This window comes from Physeter macrocephalus, unplaced genomic scaffold, assembly GCF_002837175.3.
Source record: "Physeter macrocephalus isolate SW-GA unplaced genomic scaffold, ASM283717v5 random_2414, whole genome shotgun sequence".
In the NCBI taxonomy this organism is placed as follows: domain Eukaryota; kingdom Metazoa; phylum Chordata; class Mammalia; order Artiodactyla; family Physeteridae; genus Physeter; species Physeter macrocephalus.
The window spans coordinates 2,568-12,092 of NW_021147700.1; the positions used below are offsets into that span (position 1 = coordinate 2,568).

Consider the following 9,525-nt stretch of genomic DNA (forward strand, 5'->3'; position numbering starts at 1 on the left):
AAAAAAAAAAAAGCCAAACTTTTGATCGTTTCTTTGTGTTAAGCAGTGCAATTTCATCTGTGTGAATCGTGGCTGGGTCCTTCCATTCATACCAGTGCTTCTGGCAGGAATCTCTTCCAGAAGAGCACTTAGTGGGGGCCCTATTTGGTACAACAAAAGAGTACACCTCACACTCTGAACGGGACACAAATTCCAGCCAAGTTTATGCCCCTGGACGGAAGGAGGCCCTTGGTAACAACGCCCTGGGATTTCTGCCCACTTTGTACCAGCCCAGTGGACAGAGGGTGGGGCTAGGGGGGCGGTCAATGCCTTAACAGCCCCAGCCTTGAACTGCAGCAACAGTTTGAAAGGAAAAGGTACAGTGCATGAGCACGTGTCACCTTTCCTGCCCATGAGTGTCAGTTGTGACCCATCCGTGGTTTTACATACACCTGGGGCCACTTGGTCACGTCCAAAGCCAAGTACCCTTTCCTCCTACCAAGGGCCTGTACTACAACAATCCTGAATCTTCTTTTAGGAGGCATGATAACTGCAAGGGCTCAAAGGGCACTGGCTGTTCCTAACACAGCACCTGTTTCTATTTCCTGTTTGCACAATCACCTGTGACCCACCTCCTCTGGAGCGGCCCAGTTAGGAAATGGCATGCAGGAAACACCCAAATCTAGTGCTATCAAGGCCTCCTTCCCTTCCTCTAGTCATCCGTGCTCTGGTGGGCCGGACCTGCTGCCCGTCTTCCCGCCACAGGTGCTAGGCCTGGAATTCATTTGTGCTGCTACCATTAGTGCAAAATCTAGTTTCTATCACGTGAGTGGTCCCCCCTGTGGGCAAAACCAAAAGGAAAAAAATAGGTGGAAACTTGCCTCCTGGGGGTGATTTGGTGGTAAGTGCAGAACGAATCGTGGGTGACAGAGGGAGGGAAGTGAAGGGGAAGATGATGAGCCCGAGGAGTTGGCTGTCTGGCCCATTGTGACAAAGAGCCGCACGTGAATGGCCATCATTTTGTATTACTTTATTGCTCAAAACAAACGAATCTTTTTCCCCTTTGGAAGACAGAGCAGTATTAGATCCTTCAGAGCCAGGATAAAAGCACAGAGGATTGCAATGTGGGGCGTGAGTCACCAGTGAGCCTCAGGAAACCCCACTGGAATGCTTCCGAAAAGCCAGCGCTGTGCAGGGGGAGACACTTCGGGGAGCGGAAGATCTCTTTGGGTCCGTTGTCCTTCTCCTGGTATGAGTGATCAGGCAAAACGGACTGCTCTCAGATCTACTTTGTAGGCTGTTCACATGGCAATATAAATTGCTCGGTTTCCTTTGTTTTCCTAATAGGAAAGCAAACATACCACAAAGTATACCCTTTCTCACTAACCCCCTGCAGGGGATTTTAAAAAGACTTGAAGGACTGAAAAGGTCATAGAAAATGCATGGCTCTTCCAGGTAATTTCTGATTCCGTGAAGTCAGTCTTGCAAGCAGCAATTCACCTCCACATTAAGGAGCCCACGCAGCCCACGAAGGATACGGGTTGTCCGTGGTTCCCCCTGCAGACCCACAAGGCCTTTGCCTCTCACAAAGGGCGGGACAGAGAATAGAGGTGGCTTCTTCCGCCTGACACACCCCTGGCACCACTGACCCTCAGGGCACGAGCTCCAGACATCTAACTCCCAGGATCCCCCTTCTGCAATCCCCAGGGCCCCGTGAGGCACGGTGGCCTCTGAACTACGGAAGTGACTGTCTGTTCCTTTCCTTGTCCCCAACCTCCTCTTCCTTGCAGGCCTTCTTACTGCCCTGGACAGAAGTGGCTGTGCATTTTTCTTCATACGCATTCTTAAGGCTAAGGTGGCAAGATAAGGTGCTTGGTGGAGAGCCAAATTCTCAATTCCAGGGCCATTTCAGCACTCGCACATAAAGCAGATACGAAAGAAATGGAAAGGGGGCAGAGAAGCAAACAACCAAAACAGAACAAAATGCATTTGGGCTCGACAGGAAGTTACGGACTGCAGGTTTAGATTTCAAATGTGGTCTAAACCCCCTGAAAATAGGGGGTGGGGGAGGGTAGTAAAAGCCACAAATTAGCCTTCGGCACTGGTCTGTGTTGTCCCTCGGCAGGGGTGGAGGGTCGCCTTTAGCAGCTCTCTCAGCACGTGCCTCCAATTCAGAAGCCGGCTCTCAAGCGGGCCCTTCCGTTCTCACCCGAGACAAAGAACTCTGAACGCCTTCACCCCTTCCTCACCGCAACCCCTCGAAACAAAAGGCAGAAACACACACAAGCCAGAGATCTATAAACCAGTAGGAGAAAAAAATTAGACAGAGGTTAACCATTAAAAAGCCGCCGTCGGGAAAACACACACTCGATTGTTCTATCAGAAAGTGCCGTGGGAAGAAGAGCCGTGTGCTGGTAAACATGTCTGCGCTCAGAACTTGACATGCAGAAAAGAGAGAGCGCCGAGTCCCACCTGAGATTAGAGAGGACTGGTTTTTAGTGTAACACACATCACGTTAAAAGATCACTGTCCTCTTCTCGCCCAAACTGCTCCTCGACCATCCCTGCGTCCCGGCCTTTCCCGGCACCGGCTAGTCCATCTCCATGGACATGAGCCTGCGGCGCTCCCGCCTGGTCTCCTGGACCTCCTTCTTACAGCACCAGTGCGAACTGCAGTACCCGATGAGGCAGGACAGGAGCCCGATGACCGTGGACAGGCCGACGCCGATCAGCAGCGGGTACTTGAAGGCGTTCAACACTGGGAGGGAAAGACCAGAGGGAACGGGTCAGTGATGCGACGAGGGCCTCGGAGAAGACCGCCGCCTCCCCTCTCCATTGCCACGGCGTCTCCACCAGGGATCTGACCTCACGCATGCTGTACCCAGCACCTGGCATGGTGCTTGAGACAAGAGCAGCTTGGCCATACGTGTCCAAAAAATGAGCAAATGTCTCCCCACCCAGTTCTGTGCAGGAAGGCAGCAGAGAGCCAGAAAAAAAAAGATTCTCCTTCAATGTCTTTGAATGTCAACTTGCTTTTTAGGGCTTTGGCAGGAGATTGATTTTTAAAAGTCAGTATAAGGGCACCACACATTCGGCAGCAGATGCATCCTTAAAAAAACCATACATAAATCAATTCTATGCATCAGATAACTGAAGTGTACTAGGGGATCTATTTTAAGTAACACTATAGTAAATTATCTAGCAAAGTGAATAATCACTCCCTACTTGTTTAGTAAATCTGGGTTTTCATATGGAGTTACTGCAAGCAAGACATTTCTAAGAGGCAAATATGGTATAAATGACTAAGTTGCAGGAATGCAAGACACTGTTTAGATCCCACACCCTCAAATCCCACGTCCCCATCCCCCAAAGTACCAGCACGCCTTGGGTGGAGGCTGGCACTGTGGTTGTTTGCCTGACATTTAATACAACAGCCCCAGGAGAGATTATTATCCCATTTAACAAGAGAGGAAACGAAGGATTAGAAAGGCTAAGTCACCTGTGGAAGAGCTGGGGTTCCAATTCCAGTCTCCGCCAAACTGACACATCATCAGGGTAACACACTCAAAGGCTCCTACTTAATCCTTGGTGGCACCTGGACTTGAATTCTCTCCATGAGTGTTTTCAGTTAACATTTACTCTGACACTTTTTGCAGAGAAGACACGTTTCTCATTAACCAAGGGACAACTGCCCACACTCTGAGAGGCCAGGGAGCAGAGGGGTGGCAAGGGGGCCCGCTGACCATGGCGCTTTAGGCTGACTGTGGTGGTCAGTGTGGGCCAACAAGGCTGGGAGCTCCCCCTCCCATCCAGGAGGAACCCCCTTTACCAAGAAGCAGAACCAGTAGGAGGACAAGAGGGGCAGGAACCCACTTGCAGCCCCTCCTAGAGACCTGGACGCACTCTCTTGATCTGGTCTCTGCCCCTGCCTGGCAGAATCCGTGCCAACCCGAGGACACAGCAAAGTGGGTGTGTACAGAATTTAGAGAAAGCATCGAAAATCTTTCCAGTAAGTCTTAAAAATCATTTCCCAGTGGTAGCTCCAGCACACACGATACCAAAACTGGGAAACAGCAAGGGCTGTGTGTGCTCTTTCTGGGTACAGGCCCAGGCCAGGCTAGAGAGAAAGCAGGCACATTCCTCAAAGGGTGGGAACCTGGATCCCGTCAGCGGCAGCAGAGCACGGAGAGAAGACATTCCCCAAACACCAAGAGGGTTATTTGCGTGTCATTCTTACCATCCATCTTCACAGTTATAAAGATGGGCTTGGACTGGATCTCTGCCTCTTTCTGCCAGGAACCGGTGGGTGACTTCACCCACGGAGTCACGGAACAGTAGTAGTTGCCAAAGTCCTGGTCCTCGGAGCCATGCACTTGCAGCAAGAACTCTAGCACGCTCACGCGCTCCAGGCTGAGGCCGCTCTTCCAGTCCCTCTGGGCCGTGTTCACAATCCCCTTCCGATCCAGGGACGACAGGAGGACGGGAGCCTTGTCCAGGCCAAAGGAGTGCACCGCAAACCAGGCCACGTCAAAGGCCATGTCGTCTATGGATGACCAAGCCAAAACGCTGGGGTCAGTGCCACAGGCAGAAGTACCAAGTACGGCTAACATGCCTGTAACCTGACTGTGGGCCAGCATGGCTCTATATGCCTTGGGTCTCCCTGAATCCTCTCAGCAACACCCCATGATGAAGGTACTGTCACACTTCCCACTCTACGGTGGGACCAAATAACTGAGGTCACACAGCAAGGAGGTCACAGAGCGCGTGGCTTAACCCAGGAGTCTAGCTCCAGAATGCACCCTCTTCACCACGCCACTGCCACTACCCAGCTGAAGGAGCACAGCCCCAAACTGTCTCCTCCAGAGAACACGGGATGAAAGGCTGGTATGTGGTGACATCGAACGCTCTGTCTCCCAAAGAAAGCAGAGTCCTTTGGCATTTCAGGCAGAAGAACCCACGACAGGAAGGACACGAAAGTCGTAAGGAATGACATGGACATAAAGTGAATCGTACAAAATGGAGAGTTGTAAACAGTTTAGATTTTATTGTTCGCTGTGATTTTTTTTCCCCCTGAAGTGCTTAAGTTCAAAACAAGAGGAAAAAAATGTCAAGCTGAGAAAATTGAACACAGTTTAACAGTCCCAGAGAGTAATGCTGCGGAATCGTAAAGTACTCTGCAAAATTAAGCCTCACATAAATTAATATGGGCATAAGAGAAAGACGGCTTTGGCACAAATGGTAGTTCTCATAGAATATGGAAATCGAGTGCACATCCTAAACCCCTGACCTCTTCTTTTGACTGCTACCAAGTGATACCAGCTGTGTGAGGTCTGAGAGTCACCCAGCAGGCAAGAAAGGACTGGGAGGCCACAAACACTGCTTTATCTTACATGAACTTGATGGGGCTTTCTATACACATGTTAAATAACATAATTTTCGTTTAATAAAAAGTAACAACCATTTAGTAAAAATACACTAATAGCCTCAAAAAGCACATTATAAGGCAAATAAATTATATTCAGATTCTTACGCATTAAAAAAGAATATAAGCAAAACTAGAAGCAAGAATTTTTTTTGTGGCCACGCCACATGGCTTGCGGGATCTTAGTTCCCCAGCCAGGGATCAAACCCTGCAGTGGAAATGTGGAGTCCTAACCACCGGACAGCCAGGGAATTCCCCCAAAGCAAGAATTTCTAAAAAATTATTCAATTGATAATTCCTTTTCAACTCAGTCTAAAAATGTTAAGGGCCACAGGCAAATCTCATCTCTACGTATGTGATGTCAGCCCTCTACTCTGATGCACCAAAATATCATTTTTTCCTCCCCATCGACCCACTGTGGCCCTTGAGCACAACATTTGATCTTCTGAGGCTGAAGGTCATCTCTTGCAAGAAGACCAACACCCTGGAGGCAGAGGGCAGTGCGGTCAACGCCCTCACACCCTCACAGTGCCCAGGCAGAGTGGGCCCCCAGATCACTCCCAGGTCCTCAGTGAAAACTAGCTCAGTGTTGCTGTCACCTGCAGGCGCCGGGTGGTTACTGAAGGCAAAGAGTCACAGCTGTGTCCCCATTACTTGTGTCCAGACTCTAACCCCAGTCCCGCTGTGCCGTACAGTGCGGTGGCCAGGCTGCAGGGTCAGGCTACCCGGGCTAGAATCCCAGCACTGGCTCTTGTTAGCCTAGTGACCTGGGTGAGTCACTTAAGTTCACTGTGACTTAGTTGCCTTATCTGGAAAAGGAAATTACAACAGCACCCATAGTTAGTTAGCTTTATAAAATGCTTAGAACGGCACCTGGTATATAGTAAGCACTCAATAAAAGTTGGCCGCCATGAACATCCTTACTGCCACAGTTCAACATACACGTTCTGTACTAAGAGATGCTGTAACAGGAAGGATACTGCCGCCTGCAGCAGATGCCCCTGGTGCTCCGCCCCAAACAGCTGGAGCGCTGGGCCCCCAGATACTGCAGGTGCAGGCTGCTAAGCTCTCACACCGGCACCCTTCTCCAGAGGGCTGGCCTTAGCTGACAGAAGCCACTTCCGGGAGAGCCACCCCCGGAGGTGAAGAAACACTACCGCCCCCAGCCATTCACTGTGGACAATGACTGACAAATTGGGGTGCGGGGGATCTAAAAGCCCAGTCCCTTAGCTCAAGGAGGTCACACTCTGTGGTGCAACCCATGTTCTGGAGCTCCCCACAGGGAGTTAGACTTGTTTTGAAGATCTTTGCCTGGCTTCCTTCCCTGCTCTATCCTGATGCCCTCACTCCCTCATCGTTTCCTCCTGAGGGCACATCTTCAATTAATCACTCACACGCTTGTCTCAGGCTTTGCTTCTAGGGAACCTGACCTAAGACACCACCTCTAAAGGGCCGTGGTCTCCCCCTACCCCTCCCCCTGCCTTGGCACTCGGCCCACTTGGGCCACATGTCCTTTCCGGAAGAGAATTCCTTCACAGCCCACAAGATGCGAGAGGAAAAACGAAATTACGACCTGTGTTTAATTATTCAGAATCTTCCACCCATGCAGTCTAAGAGTGCAAAGTTCTGGAAAATTGTGATCTGCAAGATAACAGCTACCTATAGCTTTTGCAATTACGCTGGAGGAAAAGACTTATATTAAGGGCACAGTTGGTGACCCATCAATTTACTGAGAAAGAGCATTTAAATGATTTATTTTTGCATATCTCTATAAATGAGCTTTTTACATTAAAAAAAATTTTTTTTATAAATGAGCTTTAAGGGTAAAAATGGTATTACATTATTGCAACTTTTGAAAAGGATCTCCCCGCCCACCCCCACTTCCTGGCAGTCTCCACAGATGTGGTGGCTCAATCAAGACCTAGGCTCCTCCTTCCTAACCCCCAGGACAGAGCTGACCCCTCTGTTGCTTCGGATGCGTTTTTTTCTTTTCCTTTCCTTACATCTTCCACAAACTCTTCTCCTTTTTCCCACCTCTAAAGCTCAACCACATTCAAGTCCCCTATGAGAGTCAATTTCGGTATCAATCAACTCATCCAGGGGTCAGTAAACTACAGCCTGCGGGTCCAATCCAGCCTACCACCTGTTTTCGTAAATAAAGTTTCACTGGGACACAGCCAGGCCCATCTGTTTACATTGCTCTCTTCTGCTGCTTTCCCTCTACAACAGCAGAGTAGAGTAGTTGCTGTAGAGATCATCTGGCCCACAGAGCCAAAAATACTTTCTACCTGGGCCCTTTACAGAAAAGGTTTGCTGACCCTGAACTAGCCGCACCTGAACCTTCAGCTGGAGTCCCTGCAGTAGCCAGACCTCAGGGGGTGGTGGCCCGAGCCCCTCTCCTGTTGGTCACGCCAGAGCCAATACAGCCCACCCTCACTTCGCTGACAGCCTGCCCTTAACACAGAATGAAGACCTGCTTCCAGTTTCCACCCCAGGGCCACACATCCAGTGGTCTCTGCACAGAACTTAGTGAACCCTGCACAATTTGGCCTTTTTGAGGCGCAAATCTGTGTGAGGCCATGGCTCTGCTTGTGATGGGGTGGACAGTACAAAGACACCCAAGGTCAGAGCGTGGGCATCCCCCAGGCAGTGAGTCAGGGTCTCCACGGGCTCCTTAGGAGAAGGCAGAGATGGGTACAGTCCTGCTCGGCCACAGAGACACACCTACATGCATTTAATGTTCTTTCAAACCCTGAGGGTCTACGAGTGAGAAGAACAGCACCGGGTACTGAGGGGGCCAAGCAGAAAAAGTGTAAGGCTGCTGGCCCACAACTGTTAGGTATCCTGTTGGCAGTACTAGTATTCTCTGCAAAGAAAAGATTTACAAAGATTTCCTAAGAATTTAAACTACAATAGCTCCCCGCGGTTACTTGCTACTCATTTCCTCTGCTCTGTATTTCTTCAGAGTGTTAATCGCTATCTGATATTATATCATATCGTGATTTCTTCCTTGTTTGTCTCCTTAACTAGGCTGCAAGCTCCATGAGGGCAGACATGGTGCATTTTGATCACTCCTCTATTTCCAGCAACTAGAACAGCACCTGTTTGTAAGAGTTCAATAAATAGCTGAATGAAAGACAAAAAGCGAGGGAGCCGGACTCTGCCAGTGGGTTGCAAACGAGCTTGAATCAGCCCCTGAAGTGGCCACTAGATCACACATTCAAATGTCTGGTTGTGTTTCCAAATCGTCAAACAGATAGTTGCATCCATTCAACACATCCTTATTAAACACCTACTGAATACTGCCGAGCTAGGCAGTTTGGGAATAAAAAGCCAATCCAATCCCTGACCTCCACATCTGTGTAACATAGTGGGGATGATATGAGAAACACTTACAAAAAGAAATACGGGGAAGGGGAAGGATGGACAGAAGTACCTGGATCCAGGGCTGCTCCTTCAACAGTGATGATACAAAACAATTTGATGAGATCTCCCCGGATGACTGATGGCGCGTCCGAGTGCACAGAGGCATTAAATATAGGACCTGGAAGAAAGCAATGCCACCTCATGATTCTCTTTCACACTTCTGTTTAAATCCTGTTCTTGGTGTGCAAATGGGCATCTAAATGTGGGATCCCCTTCCTTGGAACTGAGCTAGAAATTCACAAAATAGGTGTCCTAAGATTGCTTTCCTTCTATTCAGAGAGACATGTGCATTAAGTATATGAGCTTCATCTTAAGATTACAACCATGGTCTCATTTGAAGGCCACCCACCTCCCATCCTGGTACAGCCTGGGCTGTTTCTGGCTGCACATGGTTCACTTCCAGGCCAGAGTGGCTCAGAGGCCAGAGGGTTCAGGACTAAATCAGGGACGCTTTTGGTCCCGAAAGAGTGAGCAGCCTCATTGTGTTGGGTGCTGGTGACGGGCCCTGCTATTAAGAGGCTGAAATCCAGTAATGCCAACAATGATGACATTTCTATGAAGTATGGTGGGAGCACTGAAGGCGATTCATTCCAATCTGCTGTGAGAAAATAAGGAAATATGGAAACTCCTTTTAAAAACTACCCAGGGACTTCCCTGGTGGCTCAGTGGTTGAGAGTCCGCCTGCCAATGCAGGGGACA

The 9,525-nt window shown here is 49.4% G+C and overlaps 1 protein-coding gene across 1 annotated transcript; it reads right to left on the bottom strand.

The window, feature by feature from the left end:
* Positions 1-2,266: 2,266 nt before the first annotated feature.
* LOC102973398 (prostaglandin F2 receptor negative regulator) lies at positions 2,267-8,941 on the bottom strand. The gene is made up of 3 exons (XM_007119387.2): positions 8,837-8,941; positions 4,216-4,521; positions 2,267-2,736 (listed from the first exon to the last, which is right to left on the bottom strand). Exons 2-3 carry the CDS (start codon positions 4,514-4,516, stop codon positions 2,570-2,572), a joined length of 468 nt encoding a protein of 155 aa, XP_007119449.2. The 5' UTR covers positions 4,517-4,521; positions 8,837-8,941; the 3' UTR covers positions 2,267-2,569.
* Between the last annotated feature and the right edge of the window lie 584 nt (positions 8,942-9,525).

Excerpts from the sequence above, each read along its gene's own strand:
- LOC102973398 (XM_007119387.2), bottom strand. The coding sequence starts at position 4,516 with ATGGCCTTTGACGTGGCCTGGTTTGCGGTGCACTCCTTTGGCCTGGAC. Across the intron at positions 2,737-4,215 it reads TATAACTGTGAAGATGGATG|TGTTGAACGCCTTCAAGTAC; the intron begins GTAAGAATGACA and ends TTTCCCTCCCAG.